The sequence below is a fragment of the Canis lupus genome, chromosome 26 (genome assembly GCF_048164855.1).
Source record: "Canis lupus baileyi chromosome 26, mCanLup2.hap1, whole genome shotgun sequence".
NCBI lineage: Eukaryota > Metazoa > Chordata > Mammalia > Carnivora > Canidae > Canis > Canis lupus.
The window spans coordinates 18,165,974-18,190,807 of record NC_132863.1 but is presented as its reverse complement, the minus strand read 5'-3'; the positions used below and the strand labels follow the sequence as shown (position 1 = coordinate 18,190,807).

The 24,834-nt window shown below is 41.7% G+C and overlaps 1 protein-coding gene and 1 pseudogene across 5 annotated transcripts in view; one reads left to right on the top strand and one right to left on the bottom strand.

Moving 5' to 3' along the window:
* Positions 1–318: 318 nt before the first annotated feature.
* SHLD1 (shieldin complex subunit 1) overlaps positions 319–24,834 on the top strand; it is a 79,690-nt gene continuing 55,174 nt past the window's right edge. Inside the window, exons 1-3 of one of the 5 annotated variants that reach the window (XM_072800138.1) lie at positions 432–460; positions 2,605–2,729; positions 9,412–9,596. In XM_072800138.1, coding sequence (XP_072656239.1) covers positions 9,419–9,596 — 178 coding nt within the window. In that variant the 5' untranslated portion in view covers positions 432–460; positions 2,605–2,729; positions 9,412–9,418. Of the gene's footprint in view, positions 461–574; positions 1,106–2,604; positions 2,730–6,503; positions 6,646–9,411; positions 9,597–24,834 lie in introns of those variants that run through there. The other 4 variants (XM_072800135.1, XM_072800136.1, XM_072800141.1 and 1 more) reach the window with 4 other exon arrangements.
* The window catches only part of LOC140618844 (cytochrome c oxidase subunit 7B, mitochondrial pseudogene), a 49,959-nt pseudogene continuing 45,236 nt past the window's right edge, over positions 20,112–24,834 (bottom strand).

The window sequence follows — 24,834 nt, the reverse complement described above, 5'->3', positions numbered from 1 at the left end:
GGATTCTTTCAAGAAGATCGTGAAATGGGACAATAACCTTCAATCTCCTTTGTGTGGTCATGCAATTCTGTCAGTTGTGCACGGCTAAACTGCATGCAACCTACTAAAATACTTGCGTTGTCTTTGTTAATTTCTCTCTACTCTTCATGTTTTTTAAAACGTAGACATTTAAATTCTTAAAATTTAAATTTTTAAAAATTTAAATGTTTTCCCGTTTCCTTTAGCGTCCACCAAGAGCATTTATCAGTAAGCCTTCAGAAATTGTCCGAACTGTTTGTCAAGAGCGCAAAACTTCACTGGCTGGGCGAATGCCCTCAGTCAAGATGGCCGCGACTACATTCCAGTGCCCTTCCTTGCCCTCAACAAACGTGGCTACAATGACTTCCTTTCAAACTGGCTTTTCCCATAACAAACATGGCGCCTCTGCTTCCGGATTTCGATGCGCTGTTCTTGAGGGCCGGTGAGTGTTAATGGGGACTTTGCAGTTTTTCTCAATTAACTTGTCTCGGTGGGCTGAGGCGTGACCTGGGATCCGGAGTAGGCAGAAGGTCTGGGCAACGCATCAGATCGTTCTCTCATACTTGGGAAGTTATGGCGGCGTCTCTTGACACGGTTCCAATTTCCTGGTGTCCCCCCTCCCTCCTTAACCCAACAACACGTGGCCTCTGCGGCCAGCTCTTTGGGGGACATCACCTAAATTTGCAGGCAGTGTGACCGGATGCCCTTCCGTTCTTATTCTCCTTTTTTTAAAAACCAGCTTGTTATTTTTACATATTTATTTATTTAAAAAAACAGCTTTCTAAAGATATAATTCACATTCCGTAAGACTCATCTGTTTAAAATGTAAAATTCAGTGGCTTTCCAGATATTCCCAGAATTGTGCGGCCATCGCCACAACGTGATTTTAGAGAACATTTTCATCACCCCGAAGAAGTCTCCTGCACCCGTTCGTGGGTTCCATTCACCGTGATCTTCCAGTCTTAGACGTATTGTCTAAGTAGTAGACTAGTCTACTTTCTATAAATCGATCAATTTGGAATTTGATAGAAATAGATTCATATAGCATGTGGTCATCAGATAAACGGAAGCATATTTAAAGTTCTGAGTAAGTAATTCGAGCCAGAAGCGATTCAAATTGGGCAGTGGCCAGTCTAGCAGGTAGGAAGGACTCTCAGAAGCCGAGCAAAATGAGACTTAGGGCCTCAGGGAGCAGGAACAAGGAGTTACACTAGGCCAAAAAAGCAAGTTGGTTATCACAAGGTTACTCCTCTGTAGGGGATGGCAAGGATCTATCTGGCAGATTACCTAAGGAGGGCTGATCAGGCGATTCCTGATTGGTTGTGGAGTTTAGCACAAGTGACACCATTTTGGATCTGTTGCCTGTTTTCTAACACTGGCTTCTTATCACTAAGTATCATATTTTAAGTTTGTCCTTGTGGCATGTATTAGAACTTAATATTTTTATAAAGCTGAAAAATATTCTGTGTGGGCATATATCCCATTTTATTCATCCACTCGTGTTGACGGACATTTGGATTGTTTCTACTTCTTGCCTGTTATGGATAAAGCTGCTCCGAACACTTGTGTAAAGTTTGTGTGGACATGTATTTTTATTTCTCTTGAGCATATGCATAGGAGTGGAATTGCCAGGTTAAAGTGTAACCCCATTTAAGCTTTTGAAGCACTATTGAACTGTTTTTCTAAGTGCCAACGACTTTCTCTGTGTGGATATCCAGTTGTCCCAGTGTTGAAAAGACCATCCTTTCCTTCTCCTGCGTAATTGTTTTGGCACCCTGTGGAAAATCAATTGACCGCGACTGTAAGATTTTACTTCTGGACTCTCAGTTCTAGTCTGTTGGCCTATATGTCCATCCTTATGCCAGGACTGCACAGTCTTGAGTATTGTGACTTCTTAGTAAGTTTTGAAAGAAAAAACTTTGTTCTTTTTTCAAGATTGTTTTGGCTATTCTGGATCCCATGTATTTCTGTATGAATTTTTTAAGCACTTTTGTCAATGTCTGCAAAAAAGAAAAAAAAGCCAACCGGGATGCAGCTAAGAATTACATTGATATGTAGATCAATTTGAGCCATGTTGACATCTTAAAATATTGTCTTCCAATCCATAAATGTAGGATATATTTTCATTCGTTTAGATTTTTCATGTCTTTCAACATGTTTAAAAAGATTTTATTTTTAAGTAATCTCTACACCCAACATGGGACTTGATTTTTTAACCCCAAGATCAAGAGTCATATGCTCTACTGGCTGAACTAGCCAGGCACCTCCTTTCAAAAAAAAAAAAAAAAATTTATATATATATATATATATATATATATATATATATATATATATATATAGTTTATATATATATAGTTTTTATCGTACATGCCTTACTCATTTTTATTAATTATATTTTAAATATTTTATTCTTTTTGATGCTATTGTAAATGGAATTATGTTCTCAATTGTAGGATTGTTTATTGCTAGTATATGTAAATATTTACATAATATTTTTACACATTTTTTTGCTAGTGTAAAATCATTTGCATATACTTTTACTATATTGATCTTATATCCAACAGTCTTGTGTGGTTTTTTTTTAAGATTTTATTTATGTATTCATGAGAGACACAGAGGCAGAGACATAGGCGGAGGGAGTGGGACTTGATCCAGGACCCCAGGATCACAACTTGAGCCAAAGGCAGACACTCAACCACTGAACCACCCAGGTACCTCTCCAACAATCTTGTTTAAGTTGTTTAATGGTTCTACTGGTTTCTAAAGAGGATGCCTTAGAATTTCCTATCCACAAGATCACATCTTCTGCTAATAGAAATAGTTTTACTTCTCTCATATATGAAGATCTTTATGGAAGACTTTTATCTGATTTTCTTGCCTAATTGTGCTGGCTAAAACTGCCAGTATAATGTTGAATAGAAGTGATTAGAGCAGACATCATTATCTTGTTCCTGAACTCAGAGGGAAAACATTTAGTCTTTTACCATGAAGTATGATGCTAGCTCTGCATTTTTTTTTTTTTTTTTTCAAAAAAATGCTCTTTATCAGATGGAGGAAGTTCCTTTCTATTTCTGGTTTGTTGGGTATTTTGATCATGAAAAAGTATTTGACTTTATCAAATGCTGTGTGTTGTGGTTTTTGTCTTTTATTCTAATATAGTGTATTACATTGATTGACTTTCAGACATTAAAACAACTTGAATTCCTAGGATAAGTTCCAGTTCCACTTGGTTATGGAAAATCCTTTTTATGTTTTGCTGAGTTTGGTTTGCTGTATTCTGTCAAGGATTTTTGTTTCATAATATTGATCTGTAGTTTTTTGTGATATCTTTGTCCTGGACTTAAAATGGGACATGTTCCCTCCTCTTCCATTTTTTAGTAGAGTTATCTAGGCGTGGGAAAGATAAGTGCAGTAGGAGGAAATGGGGCTTGTTGGAGAACTTGAAGGAAAGCCATAATGCTTGAAGCCTGGAAAGCAGTGGAGTATCCAGGCTAGAGAGAAATTTTTGGATGGTGATTAATGTCTTAGAGGAGGAAAGAAGATAGAGCCTTGGACTAAACGTGGAGGAAGTCCAGTTGGGGATGGAGGATGAGCCACAGAGCAGGCAGGAAGGAACAAAGGCAAACAGATGGGAGGACAGTCAGGAGAGAGGCTCCCTGAAAAGCAAACAAAGGATGGCAGAGTTTCTAGAAGTTATACAAGAGTGATTGAGTTGGTGGAGCTCAGAAAATGAGCCAATTTAGATTCTTGAGAAGTTTGTGGAAGGGAGAGGAGACTTGCTGTGGGGAGGGCAGGTGCCAAAGATTTTCTTTTCACTTTTTTTCTTTCTTGGCAACTTTTAATGTTGATGTGATTTTATACCTTCAAAAAATTGCAAGATTAGTATAGAGAACTCCCAAATAATATTTTCCAGGTCTACCAATTGTCTCTACTTGCCCCATCCATTTACTTTATCATTCTCTTTCTCTTTCACACACACACTTAGAACTATTTTAGAGTATGTTGCACACATCATGTCCCCCTACCAATGAATATTTGAGTGGCATTTTCAAAGAACAAGGACATTCTCCTATATACCAGGTTTTGTTGAAAATGGGAGTGATTTGGGCATATTGAAAAATTTAAGTGTAGGTCCAGGGGAGCAGAAGTGGGAGAGGGGGGTCATTACTGAAGGCTTGATGAAGGGTCCAGAGAGTGTGATTTAAGGAGTAAGTGGAAGCATTGGACTCTGCCCCAGGAGGGACAGCTCTCCATGGTGAAGAGAACTGAAGTAGTGGACAAAAGTGGGAGTCTTGGCTCTGTTTGATAGGGGAGTGGAGGAGGTTCCTCTCTGCAGGATTCCGTTTCCTTTGTCAGGAAGTGAGCAGATCTACTGAAAAGAGCAGAAAGGTATGTGAGAGATGGGAAGGGTCTGACTTGAAGAAGACTGGAGAAAACATGAGAGTCAAGGGGTTATGAGATAAACACCTCAAGATTCATGTGGCCAGACAGCCCATTTCAAGCTGATGCTCATTCATTTTAGGGTGAGCCAGCTTGTTCTATGTAGTGACTCAGGGCTAGCGCCTGAGAGTGGGTAGGTAAGTTGAGTTCATCTAGGCTGGTGTTTTGTCAAAGGAGTGTGATAAAAGGACAGAATGGCTAGGGAAGGGAAGTTTAGGGTACTAACCAGATAATGAACTATAGAATACACTGGATAAGGATGAAAGAAGTAATATGGGTGCTGAATGGGAAATAGAAGGGCAAATAGATGGTGAGGGTAGGCTGGGAAGATAGGAGCCTGTAAATTGTTTTTTAATTATTACTATTTCACTTATTGGAGCTAGACATTACTGAGCATGCATTCTGTACTGAGTATTTTACATGCATTAACTTCATATAATTCCTATGACAACTATATGAGGTAAGCATAGTCATCAAGGCATTATTTTAAAAGGTTGTATTTATTTATTTATGTATTTAAAGAGAGGGCACATGCATGAGTGTGAGTGGCAGGGGGAGGGGTAGAGGAGAGGGAGAGAGAGAGAATCTTAAGCAGACTCCACGCTGGTTGGGGCTTGACCTCAGGGCCTTGAGATCATGACTTGAGCTGAAATCAAGAGTCAGGCATCACCCTAGGTCATTGTTATATATGAGGAAACTGAGAGTGACTTGCCCAAGGTGACACAGCTAAAAAGTGACAGCAGGGGTGCAAACCCGAGTCTCTCACTTCAAAGGCACTACGCATCTCTGGACCTTTCTGCAGAGCTCCCCAGTTGTGTTCCCTGCTTCACTTATACCCTCTTCCAACCCATGCTTCATTTAGCTGACAGCGTGAGCATTGGAAACACAGATTGATCATATCACACACTAACTCAGAAGCTTTCAGTACATTTAAACGGAAATATATACACAAAGATGAACAGGTGAATAGAGAGTTGGGTAGATGGATAGTTTTGTGTTAAGGAAAATCATAGTAGTATGATAGTAGTATGAATGTTAATTGTAAATTCTAGACAGCAGGTATGGAGATGGTCATTGGATGATTCTTTCCACTTTTCTTCATGTTCGAACATTTTCATGTAAAATGTTGGGAAGGAAGAGCCGTGATTGGGAAAAAAGTTGAAGTTAAATGGTTTTTTAGATGGGACCTTGACTGACTAGGATTTGTAGGTCTGTAAGGGTCTGTAGTCACGGAAAAATGGCTGTCTTTGCTCAGCAAGCAGCTTGTAACGTACTGAGAGACTTTTTGTGCCTCTACCTCTCCATTATTGGAAAAGAATGCTTACATTGTGTAATTAAAGTACTTTTAAGAGAGGATAATAAGCTCTTCTGGAGAAGGAAGTAGAACCACCCATTGAAAGTTGTAGCGCAAAGATAATCATTGCATTCTATTTGTCAGCTTAGGTGTTTGCAGACCATTGAAAGGGTCTCATCTGTCCCTAGTACTTGGCTTTCTCCTGTGCAAACTCAGACTTCCAGGTATTTTGCATTCACAGGCTCTGACTTTGTAATAAACAGGATTCTGCCTTTCAGTAGGCTGGCTTTCTTTCTTTCTTTCTTTTTCAAATGCCCAGTTTGGAACATATTTGGCGTTTAATACCAAATGCTTCTAAAAGAAAAGATGGATGTCACATCACCGTGCTACTTGTTTTCAAGAGGGATTTTTTCCATTTGTTTCACTAACAACACTCTTGCTTGAGGGTCAATATCAAAGTCTTCTTTTCAGGCAGGCAGGATATACTGCTGTCCTTCACTGACCTGTTTTTTCCCTCCCAGGAGCTTCCAGAGCAGTGTTTGGTCACATGACGGGAGAAGGAAAAGACACCAATGCCTGTGGCAGAGGTGTCTACTGATACTTCAGGCTTGATTGGCTGATATAACATGTGTGAAGAGACAGGATGTTCTTGCTTCTTTGGGAACCTTGATCCCTCTGCTTCTTTCAGAAGCAATCAGCTGCTATCTTGGCTCACTCTCTGCCTAAGTGAATGTTCACAGCAGCATGTGACCGGGTGTCCTCAAACAAGAAGAATCTTGCCAGGCCTCACTGTTGATTTGTTTTTATACACCCCTGCCTTTGCCTGATCAGGTGGTACTTTGGGCTGTGCAGATGCAAGAGCCTGGGAGGTCTTGGAGCTGGGTTCATCCTAGGTTGGTACTTCTTAGATGAATTTCTTTGGGCAAATTACCCTACCTCCCTCTGGGTCTGACTGTCTGCTTGTGGTCATAGGGTAATAGTAGGATGACATGCTTCATAGGGCTCTTAGCACAATGCTTGGCATCCAACAAACACTGGATAAATGTTATCTAGTCGTATTATTATACTATTCATGTTTTCTGAAATTGCTTGTTTCATTCAAACATGTGTCTTTGAGATCTTTCAAGTTCCAGATGTCATTTTTCACAGCTGCTCAGTGTTCCATAGTTTGGATTACTGCCTCCTCCTAAAACCATTCCTCCTCTAGTTTTCTCTAACTCAGTAGATAAAACAAACCCAGCTGTCGAAGCTCTCACTCCTTGTTGACTCTCACTTTCTCTTTAGCTCCTTTATCCATTCAGTTATTAAGTTCTATCTCATTTTAGTTCCTAAATATGTTACTTAATCTGTCCCCTGCTCTTGTGTACCTTGTCCTCGTACACAGGCTCCTCCTCTCTTACCAGGATCATGGCAAGTGAAGGAATTCCTGTTGCTTCTCAGATTGCCTGCCACTGGACTGAAGCCCTGCAAATCCATTTCCTATCCAGCTGCCAGATCTGTAGATCTGACCATGTAGCTCCTCTGCATGGTGCATGGTGGCCCATGGCAGGCAAAATGCTCTAATATGATTTGTTGATGACAGTAATTTATGAAACACAGAGTTGCAGAGGGCTTAGGATCTCCCTAGGCCCATAGTTATTTGATAGGGGTGGGCAGGGCTGAGTTCATTGTAAAGAACCCTCCAGCAGAGAAACCAGCATCCACAAGTAAACGTGAACAGGGGAGGGAAGGTAAGGAACACCTAATTTTATTTTATTTTATTCTTTTAGGAGCACCTAATATTTTTTTTTAATATTTTATTTATTTATTTATGAGAGACACAGAGAGAGAGAGAGAGAGGCAGAGACACAGGCAGAGGGAGAAGCAGGCTCCCTGTGGGGAACTCGATGTGGGACTCAATCTCAGGACTCCGAGATCACGACCTGAGCCAAAGGCAGATGCTCAACTACTGAGCCACCCAGGTGCCCCGGGGAACACTTAATTTTTTTTAAAGATTTTATTTATTTATTCATGAGAGACCAGAGAGAGAGAGAGAGAGAGAGAGAGGCAGAGACACAGGCAGAGGGAGAAGCAGGCCCCATGCAGGGAGCACTACGCGGAACTCGATCCCGGGTCCCCAGGATCATGCCCTGGGCCGAAGGCAGGCACTAGACCGCTGAGCCACCTGGGCTGCCCTACTTAATTTTTAACAAGGAATGTCCAAATGTGAACCCAGTAAGCCACCTTTGTAGTCTACAACTCAGCTGGAGAGTGTGTATATGCATGTTGCTGACAGCAGCCAGACCATGCTGCCTTCCCAGAGCTGAGGTAGGGATAGGGGAGAGCCCCACGGTCATCTAGCTGAAACCACAGGGTTGCCCTTCCCCAGTTGCCCACACACAACTGTCCTTTGACTCTCACTTTAAACTCCTGACACTCATGCCACTTGTGGTTGCCCAAGCTGGTTCTACTGGTATTTATGCTGTCTGCTGGTCATGGTCTGGCCTGCCCCTTGCTTGGGGATAACCCCGTCTAGAAAGCTCACTGTCCCTTTCTGGGTTCTTCTTTGTCTTGTCCTTCTGTTTACATGGTATGTCTCTGTTTTGGATTGGCCCAAACTGTGAGCAACTTGAAGAAGGGTCTATTACATTCACCTTTGTATATCCAGGACCTGGCATGTTAAATAATTGACTGAATGCATGTTTCAGTAGGCCACAGATAAAAATACAAGTCACCTACAATCTCAGTGTTCAGAAATTAAACCCCTGGGTAGCCTGGGTGGTTCAGCGGTTTAGTGCCGCCTTCGGCCCAGGGTGTGATCCTGGAGACCTGGGATCGAGTCCCACGTCGGGCTCCCTGCATGGAGCCTGCTTCTCCCTCTGTCTGTGTCTCTGCCTCTCTCTGTGTGTGTCTCTCATGAATAAATAAATAGAATCTTAAAAAAAAAAGAAAAAAATTAAACCCCCGAATTAATTACCATTGAAATTAATTTGGAATATACCCCTCCAGATGCTTTTTTTAAAAGCTATAGATCTGTAGATCTCTCTCTCTTGCTCTCTCTCTCTCTTTCTCACACATAAACACACACATGATATTGTATTTTATAAAATCTGGATCAAATTCTACCTATTGTTTAGAAATCTTTTTTCCACATGATATGTCATAAACAGTTTCTTTTCTCATTAAGTATTCTTGTAGTTCTTGGATTATAGTGCCGCACAGTGTTTCATCATTATCAGACATGCAGCTTATTCTCCAGCTGAAATTATTTTATATATTTTTAAGATTTGTTTATTTTGGAGAGAGAGAGAGTGCATGAGCAGGAGGGGCAGAGGGAGAGGGAGAGAGAATCTGCAAATAGACCTCACAATCTCAGGACCCTGAGATCATGGCCTGAGCTGAAACTAAGAGTCTGATGCTTAACCCACTGAGCCACCCAGACGCCCCTTCAACTGAAATTATCAATGGTTTCTTTCTGTGCCGAGAGCATTTGTTTTTCCTGATGAAGAAATGTGGTAAGCACATAGTAGGTCTAAAGTAGGACAGGGAAGACTGTTAGGAAAGTAAAGCCTTCTGGGACTTTAAGTGGCAGAGGCTGGAACTTTTGCCCTTCAAGCTGTGGCCAAAATGGCGGCTCCTCTTGCGCCATGCCTTTTGTATAAAATTGTTTTTTTCCATAGCAGGACTATGGCGACCCAGGAAGCCACTCCAGGCAGCCAGTCAGAGGAGAGCAGTGTGTTGGACTTGCCATCGGTTTATGACATAAGAGATTACATTCTGCAGAGACCCCAGCAGGAGGCCGGCAGCGAGGCTTTCAGCTCAGAGGAAGCCCTTTCTATTCCTTGCTCCTCTGATGTGGATTCAGGTAAGAAACAGGGTTTAAAACAAGCTAACATTGACACACACACAGAAACACCCTGATAAATATGGGTACGTTGTTCATTTGTCTCTCTCCCTTCCGATAGCACCTCTCTGAGGAACATTCATTGTCTCGGGGTGGAAAACATCTTATCTAGCACAGCTGTGGGGAGAGATTTCGCAGGACAAACTCTCTGGTATAACTAGGACAAGGAACTGTTTTCTGGAGGCCTATTTATTTATTTATTTATTTATTTATTTATTTAAGACACACAGAGAGAGGCACAGACATAGGCAGAGGGAGAAGCAGGCTCCATGCAGGGAGCCCGATGCAGGGAGCCCGATGCAGGACTTGATCCTGGAACCCTGGGATCATGCCTTGAGCTGAAGGCAGATGCCCAACCACTGAGCCACCCAGGTGCCCCTCTGGAGGCCTTTTGTGTCTGAGTCCCTTTTTAATCTCTGTCCAGCTGCATTCAGAGACTCAACAGGGAGAGGGTGGAATTGTTTCTTGTTTTGTTCTTTTGAAACTTGAGAAAGTAGCAATGTGAGCCTGTTACATGTTACAGAGCATGTAATGGGGACTTTAGTCTTCCTTGCATGGAAGTATACTCTGTATTTGGGAACAACTTTTCTACAAATTTCCATGACTGAATTGCTAAAAAGCCTATTATTTAAGCTTAATGATGATTTCTTGACATAGTTAGTGACCATCTCTGGTTGCAAAGCCCTTATCTTCTTCCCTATTCATTGCCCAGCCCAGACCCTGAGGTCCACAGACCTGGACTCAAAGCCCTGCCACTTACTGGCTGTGGGACTTGGGGCACGTTTCCTAACAGCTCTGAGCTCTGTGTATTTGACATCATCTCTTAGATTTCTGTTAGACTTCTTAAATTTGATATATCCTAAACCAAATTGCTAATTCCTCTACCTGTCCCCAGTTCCTCCCCACCTTGTATATGCACACCTATTCCTCAAGGCTTTCTCATCCCAAAAAGCACTTTTATCCATCTGTTCACTTAGGCCCAAACCTAGGAGTCATTCTCAACCTCTCTCACATCCAGCCCATCACTGTCAGCTCCACTGAATATCTAGAACCTAAACAGTTTGTTCGTCTCTATGACCACCACACTAGTCTGGGCCACTTTTGTGTGTCTTCTGGATTATGGTTGTCTCCTAACCAGCTCTTTCCATACCCACCCTTCTCCTTCTACAGTCTCTTCTCAACACAGCCACCAGAAGATCCTTCTAAAATATAAATCAGTTCATGTTAGTCCTTGGTACAGAACTCCCTTGGCTTCTCATCTGTCTCAGAGCAAAAGCTGAAGTCTTTACCTGGCACTCATGCTGTCTGGGCCCTGGGCCTGCTGCCTCTCTAACCTCACCTTCTACCATTCTCCTTGCCTTTACTGGGCTGGGCCGCTGTCACACCAAGTGTGCATTCACCCTTCACAAGGTCCATCCTTACCTCCCAAGTCTAAGAGCCAGCCACCCTCACCCTTACCTTCGAGTCTAAGAGCCAGCCACCCTCCCTCCTGCTGAGGTTTTTTTTGTCATACTCTTCCCAGGCTCTATTCTTCTCCACAGCACGAGTACCATTGGGCACCAGGTATGACTCTTAATTGGTCTCCCCTCACTGAAACATCAACTCCAAGATAGCAGGTACTCAATAAATACTTGTATGAGGAATGAATGATAAATGTTAATTGCTATTACTATTTCATTATGAGATATACCTAGATGGATTTAGGGCTGAACTTGATCCCAACATAAAACATCTCTCTTCCCCCACCCCCTACACCCCCACACGTAGCTTAAGGCTGATGATGAGCAGTTTTGGAAAGTTCCATGTATAAGGAGTGGGAGTCATAGTCATAGTCACTGAATTAGGTGAAGCCTGAATTTAGCCCCATAGCACCATCAGTGTTGGAGGAGATTGTCCAACTGTATGTAACTGATGGAGACGTGGCCAAACTGTCAGCCATTAATGTGTGCGTAGCGAGTTATCAAGTCATGTGCAATGGTATAAATCCTGTGCTGTTTCTGTCAAGATAGAACACAAGAGGTGTGTAATGTGCACCCCACACCCAGGTGAGTCCCTCTAGGTCCGTGCCCTTCATGTTCCCAGCTCTCATTTCTCCTCCCTGCTTGAGCCTCTGCCCCAACCCTGGGTGCCCAGGGCCTCCACATGTCACCCATCAAAGCCTCCCAAAAAATAGTTTGAAACTTGGACTGAAAGATAAATGACTAATTGTAGCTTCAAGTGTTAGCTTTTCCAAGAGGGTCTTTGTTTAAGAGTACCTAGCCCTAAAAGAATGGTTTAATTTCAGGAATCAAGGACAGGTAGAAGAGAGATTTGGAGGCTCTGTCTCTCTTATGCTCCTAAAATGCATCCTATTCATGTTTTCTTTACCTACACATTCTCACACACACCTCCTCCCCCATGTACCCCAACTTGACCTTTCCAAACGAAACCCTTCCTAGCATCCAGTTTTATCTCCTGTTCTTCCCCGGGGCTATGTCTCATCATCATCTGCAGCTTGTGTTTAAAACACTCACATTGGTTTGCATGTACTACCCCAAGGAAGGTTCTACAATTACTTTTCTCTGTATAGCTAGATGCTGGAATGTCTTAGAATATGTGGATACTGATCAGTCCCATTTATGGTGAGCTTGCTCCCTGTCAGATTTTGTGTCATTGGGCTCCATGCTAAGTGTTTCACAAAGATTGCTACATTTAATTCTTACCACAAACCTGAGAAGTAGAAAGCAACCCTATTTTATAAATAAGGAAATGTAGGGGTGCCCCGGGTAGCTCAGTTGGTTAAGTGTCTGCCTTCAGCTCAGGTCATGATCCCAGGGTCCTGGGATCAAGTCCCACATTGGACGTCCTACTCCACAGGGAGCTTGCTTCTACCTCTCCCTCTGCCTGCCCCTCCCCCTGCTTGTGCTCATGTATTCCCTCTGTCAAATAAATAAATAAAACCTTTAAATAAATAAATAAATAAATAAATAAATAAATAAGGAAATGTAGACTTGGAGACTTTAGGAAGCTTGCCAGTGTCACTTAGTAAATGGGGTAGCTGGGCTGAACCCCAAAGGCACTGTTCTAAATCACATTTTTATTAGAAAAAAGTTGCTTTTTCTTTCTTCTTAAAGATTTTATTTATTTATGAGAGAAACAAAGAGAGAGGCAGAGACACAGGTAGAGGGAGAAACGGATCCCCATAGGGAACCAGATATGGGACTCGATCCTGGGACTTGGGGTTGTGCCCTGAGCCCAAGGCAGATGCTCAACCACTGAGCCACCCAGGTGTCCCAAAAGTTGCTTTTTCTAACAAAAATAACCAAGTAGAGGATATCACTGCAATAAGGAGCTGCCCAGAAATAAATTTAGGCAAGTTTGTTAGCTTGGTATTGCAAACAACTCATTTTGGGAGGGGGTAATTTTAGGGAGGAATGTTAAATTTTTAGTACTATTTTATTCAGACTTAAATATTTATTTATTTATTTTTAAAGATTTTATTTATTTATTTGAGGGAGTGGTGGGAGGAGCAGAGAGGGAAGGAGAGGGAGGGGGAAAGAATCTCAAGCAGACTTGGCACTGACTGAGTGAGCAGCCTAACATGGGGCTCGATGTTATGACCCCAAGATTATGACCTGAGACAAATCAAGAGCACCGACTCTTAACCAACTGAACTTAATGGATTGAGCCAGGTGCCCAGAATTAAATATTTAAAAGCAATTTTATTTTGCTATGCAGTCCACCATTCTGCAATACCTTTATATGCTATGCCATCTATTACTCAACAGTACATATTATGATTACTTAAAATTGGACCAGATCCACCTAAAGCTTCCTAAGAACTAGTGAAAATTATATCTTTCAGCCATGATGGGAGCAGGGTTTATGCTAGGATCAAATGGAAGGCAGCCACCTTTGTATTTAGTAGCTTCATAGCTGATAGTTTATGGTAAGTGGAAATAAATCCACTCAGCTTTCGCCACCAAAAGGGAACTTCATTCTAATATCACTAGGTAAAGTTTACACAGCTTGGAAGACTATTTATTTTGTTGTAATATTTTTGAGTTGTGAGAAAGAGATTTTTTAAAAAGATTTTATTTATTTATTTGACAGAGAGTACGAGCACAAGCAGGGGGATCAGCAGGGAGAGGGAGAGGGAGAAGTAGACTCTCCACTGAGCAGGGAGCCTGATGCGGGGCTTGATCCCAGGACCCCAGGATCATGACCGAGCTGAAGGCAGATGCTTAACCGACTGAGCCACCCAGGCGCTCCAGAAAGAGATGTTTTACAAAGTAAATTGAGGAAGGGTTGTCACTGGTAATCTGGCCATTACCAACCAATGAAATGGTTCAGGTGGACAATCCTAAACTCTGGGAGAAGTCACTGCCCTAACTGCCAAAACTGATTTGCTCTGGGCTGATCATCTTCCACCTCCATGTTCTCAAAATTGTCCAGGGTCTTTAGTTTTAATTTTCTGTTTGTAAGTAGGATCCACCTTCCTACCCTTTATCGTGTTCATGGGTGGTTTTAGTTGTAGGTTCCCTCCCCCATGCCTTTCAGCAGATTTTGCCCACAGTTTAATCTAGTTCTGATAACACTGGATCTATTTGCTCAGAGACAGAGCCTGCGTTTACATTAGTCTCTCTTGGTGCTCTGGTGGCTACCATTCTGTCTCAGACTTTTCACATATCTAGCTCCCAAGCCTACTGCATTTTTGGTTTGCTCGTTTGCTATTGTGTGTTATTAGGAAGTTGATCTTCTAGAGATTGGTAAATACAGTCAAAGGTTTCCAGCTGATAGTCACCATTGGGCTGTACCCACCCTAGTACTCTGTTGCTGTTGGCTACTCTCATGTAGCTTGTGCTTGGCTCACAATATAATTGACTAAGAACTGGTAGAGTATGGCAGGTTTACTTACAGTGGAATGGAGGTCTGAAGGTGAACCCAGGACCTGGAGCTCTAGCTGCTGGGTGAAATAGGAGCCAGGAGCTGACCACTAAGACTCAGTCAAATTAGCCCAGTTGTCAAAATCTGCAGTCAAAATTCAGACACACAGTTAGCAAGGGGGTGGAGCCACAGTGGTAGTATAGGGTACCCGCTGGTAGCAGAGCACAGCCCTCCAAGGGGTAATGCAGCAAGAGTACCCAGAAATCCCGGGCAGGTGGCAGGCAGTGTGCAGGTGGCTTATCAATGAGTGGCAAGGTCCCAACTTCAAGATTGAAGTCAGCATCACAGTTGTAACCCCTTGAAGAAGAGCAGGTAAGGGACAAGTGGTCTTAGCTTTGGGAGATGGCAGGGACCACTGGAAAAGCCAGGTTGTAAGGATATGGACCCGAGCTTAAGCCTCACTTTTGTAAAGCATCCCCCATTTCACTGTGCGGCCTCTGGGTTTGGCTTATCACTGACCTGCTCTTCCTGGTGAAGCTTTTTGAAAGGGTTGCCTATATTCCATCCCATGTTCCTCTTAACGATTGTTCCTCACTCCTGAGCACATGTCCTCTACCCCCATAACTCACTAGACCAAGCCTGCCCTTGCTCAGATGCCAGTGATCTTCCCTAGGAGTTAAATCTAATGGATACTTCTTTCTCTCTCTCTCTTTTTTTTTTTAATTTAAAGATTTATTTATTTATTTGAGAGAAAGAGCATGCATGTGCCCGTGAGTGGGTGGGGAGGGGCAGAAGGAGAGAATCTCAGGCAGACTTCCTGATGAGTGTGGAGGCCAAGGAGGGGCTCAGTCCCAGGACCCTGAGATCGTGACCTGAGCCATAATCAAGAGTCAGACACTTAACTGACTGAGCCACCAAGGCACCCCCCCTTAATGGATATTTCTCAGCTCTTATCTTGTATACCCAACTGCCATATCACTGTTCATGCCCTGGAGGAGGATATTAGTGGCAAGAGACATGAGACTTAAGAGCACTTTCTAGAAAATAATGAGTTGATAGCAATCTGAGATATTAGTCAGAAAAACCTCAAAGCCTTGGTCATTTCAGCCTGGATACCCAAAGGCAGGAGAGGCTGAACTCTGTCCAAATAAACACAGCTCGTCTGTCTTTTTTGTTTTGTTTTGTTTTAGCTCGTCTGTCTTGAACTGGTGTCTTGAGCAAGTGTCGTCTAGCCACTCTTTATGAAGTGATGGTAGAACAAGCCACTTGTCGCCTAAGCCAGGTACAAGAGTAGGAAACTGCCCCCCTCTGCCCTTCCTGGTGAGATCCAGCAGAAGACCACACTGCTAAAAAGGTCTTCTTGAAACTGCATATCCATCATATTCCTCTGAGTCTCTTTGAGATGTCATTGTATATACTTTCCTTCCAATTCTCATCAAAGCTCCTGTGCCTCATTTTCAGGGCCATGTGTAATCGCATGCCCAGGGCATTTGTTCAAAATATTTAATGACCAATTCAGCAGTATTTTGCAATATTTTAATAACTGGCAAGGTACCAGGCAACATACAGGGGCATGCCAGCTGAATACAGGCTCCTGTTCATGGGTGTCTAACTACTCATTAGCATAGGCCTGCCACTCCTGTTGGGCTTGCTTTTATGCTGAGTCAGGCCGTAGTGTCTCAGCTGCGTTGTTCCCATCCTTGAAATGTGTTTTTTCCTCTCTGGTCAACTCCAGGCCACTTAAGAGACTGCTGAATTAAGTCTGTCAGTTAATCTGTAGTACACATTTATTGATAGGCTTAGACTCCCTGCCTCTTAGATACTTGCTTCCTTTCTCTCTTTTTTTAATTGGGCTTAAGAAAAGTGTAGAGTAAACAGAAGTACCAAGTGAGGTGGTCATTGGTCTTGGATAAACCCTTCAATAGCAAAGTCACCAAGGTTTCCTGGCGGTGAAGTCCTGTGTGTACTACTATAGCGTGAGAAAGTCTGCATAGTTTGTGTTGGTGATCTCATCAGGGCTCTCTGCAACCTTTGTTCTGGAGAGCACCCCAGATACATTCCAATACAGGACAAAGAGCTCTTCTGAAGTTTTTGCTTACACATTGCAGTATGGAGGTGGTGAGCCCTTTCCTTAAACTTTAACTTCTAAGAGCATCTGTTGAGAAATTGGTTGAATGTATACAGCAAATTGAATGCTAAGCGTAATAATTCTTTGATGACTAAAAACCCTAGCTGACAGCCCTAGCTATATGTCTAAAGTTAAATAGTGGTTTAATGTCCTCTTATTTTTCTTTTGCAATCTGTCAACATCCCAATCTTCAAAGGCCATTTTGTAACCTGGATATTTAGGCATTTCATCCAAGGAAGTTGCTATTTAAGAATAGATAAAAATGTCTTTTTTCCTTTCTATGATTCATATACCTATTTGTAATTCTGGAAAATCTTATTTCCATAAGAAATTTTAAGCTCTTAAACCTAAAATCTCAAAATAGAGTTTATGTAATAATTATAGAATTCCCAATGTGGTGGTGTCATTTTATATAGGAGTCAGGATTTATTTTAGACATGTAAATAATGTTAAAGATGTTTTCCTTATAGTGCATTAAATGATACCCAACCTAGTGGCTAGTGACCCAGCGACCTCTAAACTGGACCTAAGGTATAGGGAGGAAGGGAAAGAAGGAGATTGATGAACTAATTCTCTGAGAAATCTCAGAACAAAATCTTGTGCTTACTATCCCCTGTCCAGCTGATGGGTTTTATTTGGAAAGTTTGAGTGTGCCATCTGGCAGAGCTCCCTCAGGTGGCATCTGCAGATTTAGCCACTTAGGCTTCATTTTAGGATCCTAAACAGGATTTTGAACTCTTTGCTTGCTACTGTTTTAAGGCGGCAGTGTGTTCTCATTGTGTGACCCAAGTAGTGAAGCATAGTAAGTGCAGAGGACGAAGGCCCACAGAGTAAGAGAAAACCACTGGGCCAGTGGTTTTCTTTCTTTTTTGCCTTCTTTATTCCTTCTTCCTTCCTTCCTTCTAAGATTTTATTTATTTATTCATGACAGAGACATGGCAGAGACGTAGGCAGAGGGAGAAGCAGGCTCCCTGTGGGAAGCCTGATGCAGCACTTGATCCCAGGACCCCGGGATCACGACTTGAGCCAAAGGCAGATGCTCAACCACTGAGCCACCCAGGTACCCCTGGCCAGTGGTTTTAAAACTCAGCTCCAGGCCACTCTTCAGGAGCTGTAAGGTCAGGACTGAACATCTGGGGGCCCTGGCCTCTCCACTCTTGCTCCCCATATCAACTTATTTGTGTTATAGGCTTCCAGATGAGCAGTCATTGAAAGAAAGGATGTCAGGGCCAAAAAGAGTTTGAAAACCCCCCAGCTCACCTTGATATGTCATTTTCTGCAAGGGACAGTGGGGCTTGATGATGAAGAAGGTCACCCAAGGTCACATAGCAACCTGGCAACTCTATCTCTTCAGTGACTCTCTGTACAGATTTAACTGTGACTTTTCCATCCCTTTTCTAAAAAGAGAAGAATACAGCTCTCTATTTTAGGCTGCTAAAGTGTAGGTAACACTAAATAGTCATTAGAAGTACTAGTTTAAGAGGAGAATTGTTTTCAAAGGCTCAAGTATGCCAGTTGCCATCTGCAACATCTCTCATTGCTCCTCTCTTTTGAGTTTCAAAGACATCTGCTATGGGAGAAGCTTGTTTGCTTCTGTGTACTTTGCCCGCACTTAAAGTTTTAAAAAGAAATCCCCACTGATTTGAAAAACAGGTTGTGTTCCTGTTGAGAGCCACGCCTACGGGCATTTATCTTTGCAGTTCAGGTGTACAGGGTCTGACCTGAGAGCTCTCTCTCCAGGCTTCTACAAGTAAGCATTCAGTCATGACTTGTCACTCAGCTGTGTCTTCTTAAAATATCAGAAAACAACTTGATTGAAGTAGTCAAATGTCACCGTCATCAGTACAATTCACTTTTATGTATTTGTAGGACAAAGGAGACTATATTGAATTGAGAAGACAGAAAGATTAATAGTTTATTGTACACTTACATTCCAGATGCTGTGCTGTGCTATGCATGTTTTATCCACCATTTTTTCTGATTCTCACATCTGCCCCCGAGAAACAAGTACTATCATGATCTCCATGTTTCCCAGGAGGAAATAGTCTTATAGAGGTTCTATATTGATATGTTTTCCAAAGAATAGTGGAAAACCAAGACTCAAATCTGGGTCAGGCTGACTTCAAAGGCATAACTTTAAAGAAATGCAAACATTCAGGTATGAGTAAGTGCTAAGTAGTAAGTTTTAAGTATTTCTCCTTCAGTCTCTGCTAGCTTCTTCCTGCTAACCCTGCTAACCCCGAGTATATCTTCAGTATCAGCACCATCCTAGGAGTGACTAGAACTCTGGATCATTTTGACCAGAGTTATGTCCACTGCTCCCTGAGCTTGCCTTTCAACCTCTCCTCTTCCTTTCATTGAAGAAGCTCTAACCATTGGCAGACTATTCTCAACACGAGGTAGGATCCAACTTCTTATGTTAAACCTGAGGGAAGAAAATGAGTCTTCTCACTTTGCTTGCTGGAGTGAGTACAACCCTTCATAACTTTTCTGTCCAGAAGAAATTTTCTCATCTGGCCCAGGAACTATTCTTAAACTTGGCTCTTTGCCCATTGAAGTTATAAATCATGCTGTTTGCCAAGTGGCTGCCCTTTATTTACCTCCAGGCTCCCTAGAGTTTTTTGTGGAGCTGGGTTTTGCTAACATGCTTGAAGTTACAGAAACCCAGCTTATTGGAACATATCTTTTAAGGGTAAGCACTTTTTCCATTTTGGGTCACCCATGCTAGCCTTTCGAGATTCACATTTTGTTCTTTGTCTCATCACACAGTGTTTGCAGCTGCTGCCTTTTAAACCTAGACCCTGACGTGTGAGCAGAGAATAAGGGCATATAGTGCCTGGCACATGGCACATAGTAGGTGCTCAGTAAAGGCTGGTTGAATGAATGCCTGAAAAACATATATGAGTGTAATTTTGATAAGGTATGAAAATGATATAAAGTCTCACAGTCCCTTGATTGCCACGTTAGAGCTTTGTCATCAAATTTAGCTTGTGATTAATCTTATGTGGACTCTAGGATGAGAAAGCTTCTAAGTTGAATACCATCTACTCTTACCTAATCCCTGCAGATTTGCCTGACTCTCATTTGGGAAGTCTTCAGACTAGCCCATACTGGCCTCTCTAAAGCCCTCGGCTTTTCTCCTGATGAGACTACAGCAGAGAAAAGAACATCTGTGAGGAGATAACGTGCTTCTGAGAGCAGAAAATTATCATTCCATTTCGAAGAAAGTATGTTCCAAGCAGAGTTGTTTCTTTAACTCATTTTTCTAGGGAATATTTCTCTAATTATAGTGCATGTGGCCGTGGCTTTAAGGATATCTCTAACGACTGCTTTTTATTTAATTTGATTTTAATTTTTTTGAAGGTTTCACATGTACTTTATTTCTTCAATCGTGCCATATTTTAATGGGTGCACAGTGCTTTCACTTGGCATCAATCAGGAGTCATTCCTGAGACAATACAGTATTACACCAGCTGGGACGATTACTGATCTCTCCATTCCTTTGGGGTAACTCTGCCAACAGGGGATAGGTCCCCTTCTATTCCAGTTTGTGTTGCTGTATATGCAACACAGAAAATGGTTTCTTTAGCTAATACAGCCTTACCATATGTGTCATGGAAATCAGGTGTCCGTTTCTGGTGCCTCCGCCTTGCTATTGTTTGCTGAATCCTTTGAACTTGAAGATGACTTAGAGCATTTTTTGTTTTGTTTTGTTTTGGCCATGGGAACATGGGAAGCTGCAAATAGAACAGAAAGGTGGTAACTCCAGCTGCTGTCTTGCTACAACTTCATGCCAAGTTCCCTTGCAAAGCACCCTCTAAAGACTGCGTTTTAAACTGTTTTCTTTTTTTTTAAGTTTATTTACTTAAGTAATTTGTACACCCAACATAGGACTTGAACTCATGACCTCAAGATCAAGAGCCACACACTCTTCCAGGCACCCCAAGAAAACTATTCTTATTACATCCTATAGCATTGTGACTTTGTTCCTGCTCACAAAATAATGCACTTGAGTGGAAAATTTAAATAAATTCTAAAAACAGACAAACAAGCCAAGAGATTTAGCTCCATTTCTTTACAATATATTCAGTTGATAGATCCAGAATTTTCTTCTATTAAGAACTCTTGGAAAATATGGGGAATATTGAAAATGCTGGGAATATTGGGCACAGTATAAGTAAAAGAATGAGGAAGTTACCCATGAGCCAGTGCCATTTTAGAAGTCAAGTTTGAGGAAGAATGGGTTAAAATAATATTCCATGTTTTTAGCCAGTAAAAACCTAAGCAGCTGTTCTCAGTCTACAATCTGGAGATGGTGCCCGGCAATTGCTTGCTTTGGGGCAGTGTTTGAGTCTGCTGCCCTCTAGTGACAACTTTTTACAGATTCCTGAACCTTACCAAGAACAAGAATTTAAGCCTTTTTATAATTCATTCTTTGCAGTTTTTGTGCCTACTAGAGATAAAGCTTCCAAATTATTAGAGATTATTTTCTCAGAATCTGAGAAGCTAACTTGTCTTAAGGCTACCAATGTTAAGTCTAGTGACCGTACATGTGTTGTGTAATTTGTGGACACGTTTTCATTTATCTTGCTTGATTGATAGGAGGCTAGAAAACAAAGGTAGAAAATGATATCTGATTTTTCTTTTGCATTTGGCAAGAAAAAGTTGTGCTTTTCTGCAAAGATAAGACCAAAGGATTTAAATTTGCCCTATTTGATGAAGTTATAGCAGCATGAAAGGGTAATGAGATTTTAAAAATCTATTGGGATTTCTAATCTGACATGATGGCCTAGCCATTACTTCCTACTAAATACAACTATAAACCATGGAAACGTGAGAGGCAGTCGAAGAATATTGAGCAATGGTAAGAAGATGAATTGCTTTTTGGGCTCTAGGACCAAAGAAGGAGCAGCAGAGGCAGGATGTCTTCTGTCCTCCCACCCAGCAGAAGGAGGTGCATTTCAGCCTGCAACCCAGCAGCTAGAAGGGGCCCAGGTAGGCTCATTTCTCCCCAGGACTGACCGGTTGGTCATCCTACATCACCAGGAGAGCCCAGCAACCAACAAGAGGGAATCTGTAGAAAATCTGTAAGAGTAAGTGGCCAGAGGAAGCCCTCTCCTCTCAGACCTCTGCTAAGACAGGCCCAGGTGGCCGGGGCGTGAGCAGCGGGATTCTGTTAACACAATAAGTGACCTGGCTGGAGAAGCCCCTTTGTCTCTGTGGACCTGAGACTCCCCTTGCTCCCTGTCCTCTTACATTCACTGGGCCAGCTGGGCAGCAGCTAGTGGCACTGGAAAAGGGGGCCTGAGATCAGCCACCCCCAAGAGACACCCACAGGCTGGGCTGGTCCCTCGGGCAGCACTAGCGGGGACCTGTGGGAGCCTTAACTGTACCCAATAAATCAAGGAGACCAAGGAAACAGCAAAGGCTCTGAAAATTAAACTGTCCTTAGAACCACAACCCATAAAAGCAGCCCATGGCCTGTGTGCTAAACCTAAACAGGATGGCTCTGTGCTAAAATAAAGGGTTTTTTTTTTTTTTTAACTTTTTTTTTTTAATTTTTAAAATTTATTTATGATAGTCACACAGAGAGAGAGAGAGAGGCAGAGACACAGGCAGAGGGAGAAGCAGGCTCCATGCACCGGGAGCCCGATGTGGGATTCGATTCCGGGTCTCCAGGATCGCGCCCTGGGCCAAAGGCAGGCGCTAAACCGCTGCGCCACCCAGGGATCCTAAAGGGTTTAAATAGGACCAAGATCACTCGTCTGACCAAGAGCCAAAAGTCACGAGTTGAATGAGTCAAGTCACTGAGACAAAGTAGGCATTGGAATTAACTGCTAAGAATTTAAAAGCAATCACCATAAAAGCTCTTCAACAATCAATTACAAGTTCTGTTGAAACAAATGAAAAAATAGAAAATTTCAGTGAGGAAATCCAAGTTATAAAAAAAGCAAATGGAAATGATTGAAATAAAATCTACAGTAGCCAAAAATTTGATAAATTGGACCTCCTCAAAATTAAAAACTTTCTCACTCTCTGCAAGCCCACATTAAGAGGTTGAAAGGGCAAGGTACAGACCAGGAGAAAATATTTGCATATCTGCTGTCTAACAAAGGACTAGTGTCTCCAGTATATAAAAAACTGTCAAAACCCAACTGTAGAGGGGCACCTCGGTGGCTCAGTCGGTGAAGTGTCTGCCTGCAGCTCAGGTCATGATCCCAGGGGTGGGATCAAGGCCCCATAGGGGCTCCTTGCTCAGGAGGAGCCTGCCTCTCCCTCTGCCCCTCCCTCTGCCCCATCCCCTTGCTTGTGCTTTCTTTCTTGCTCTCTCAGATAAATAAATCTTTTTTTTTTTTAATAATCTGTTGGGCATCAAAAAAAATCCTGGCCCTTTTTTCTTTTCTTTATTTTTTTTTAAAGTTTATTTAGCTTTTTTTTTTTTTTTAATAATCTTTACACCCAATGTGGGGCCTGAACTCATGACCCTGAAATCAAGAGTCACACGCTCCTCCAACCCAGCCAGCCAGGCACCCCAGGCCCTTTTTCTTTTAAGTGCTTGTGAGATCACCTTTTCCTTGTTTTCCTCTGCTTCCTTATGTTTCTCTGAAATAATTGTGTTTTTTTTTCTCCTGAAACAACTTTAGAAATCATTATACAAATAAACAGTTGCCTATGTTTGATCATTTTCATTGTTTCTGAGGTTTTGCTTTTATAGAGGGCTGTGTTCAACATCCTTCTGGGTAAGCCCTTATATTTATCTTAAATTATTCTTCAAGCTAAATTTCTGTAAGAAAAATTGCTCTCGTTTGTCCTCTAGACAAGGGATGCAAATCATTTTTTCCAAGACTCTTTTCAACACTAATATTATAATTTCTTGAAACCTTGCTAATTATAGGGGGGGCAATTTTCATGTTTTAATTTGCATTTCTATGATTATAGTGTAAAGAAATACTGTATTTTCTTGGACATTTTCTTTTCTATAGATTGCCTGTTTTCTATTGGAATTGTTGTCACCTTACTAATTCATAAGGGTACTTTATACATCAAGAATACTAAATCTTTAGCGTTTTTTGCCATAATTTTCCCAGTTTTGCCTTTTAATTTTTATATACTCTGATTAAAATGTTTTCTCTAAAATGACCCAATTAATGTGTACTTTATTTTTTAAATTTATTTATTTATTTATTAAAGATTTTATTTATTTATTCATAAGAGATAGAGAGAGAGAGAGGCAGAGACACAGGCAGAGGGAGAAGCAGGCTTCATGTAGGGAGCCCAATGTCGGACTTGATCCCGGGTCTCCAGGATCAGGCCCTGGGCTGAAGACAAACACTAAACCGCTGAGCCACCCGGGCTGCCCTAATGTGTACTTTAAAAAAAAGTAAAATATCAAAAGGAAGCAAAAGAGAACATTTTCTCTTCACACCCTCCCTTTCTCCTTCCTAGTGGTAACCAGTAGTGTTGTGTATATTCTTAGGGGAGTATACTATAAATATATCTATCTCCATGTTGATAAACCATATATGTAAATATATGTATTTTAGTACAGTTGATTATGCATAGCTTTTAACCTGTCAAAAATTCAGAAAAATACAACAAAACAAGTAAAACTAATGAATCCCTGAAGTAGTAATTAGTAAAAGTTTATTGTACGCACAATAAAAAGACAGTTTGCAAAAACTGAGAGTGCTCAAACCAAAATATGGAATGAGGCTCAGAAGTATATTGTTATAAAGCAGTGTATGTAATGTGGAGACTGGGACTATTCATTGCAATAATTGGTTACAGTGTTAGAATTTTCTTAAATGTAAAGGAATTGGTTAGTGGTTACCACCTGTCAGTTGCAGGGAACAATTTAAGTTTTGCTCCTGATTTTCAGAGGCATAAGTAAGAAGTGACCCAGGTCACATTAGCCTTTCTCATCTTGTAAAATAAACTAAATTAAGCTTTGCATGTATGATTAACTGGCTGTGTCAGCTCAGGGAATTTTCAAGTCTGGTCACTGTTTGTGTTTGATTTTAGCAAACCAGAAATCTCCAACAAAAACATATTGTTCTGCAACTTGCTTTTTAAAATTCCACATTCTATCACAACCATTCTTTAGCTGTTAATACCTCAGCCAGTTTAAGGTGTGCGTAATATTTTGGAGTACAAATACACTACAATCTTTTTAACTTTCTCCCTATTAATGGTCATTAGTCTGTC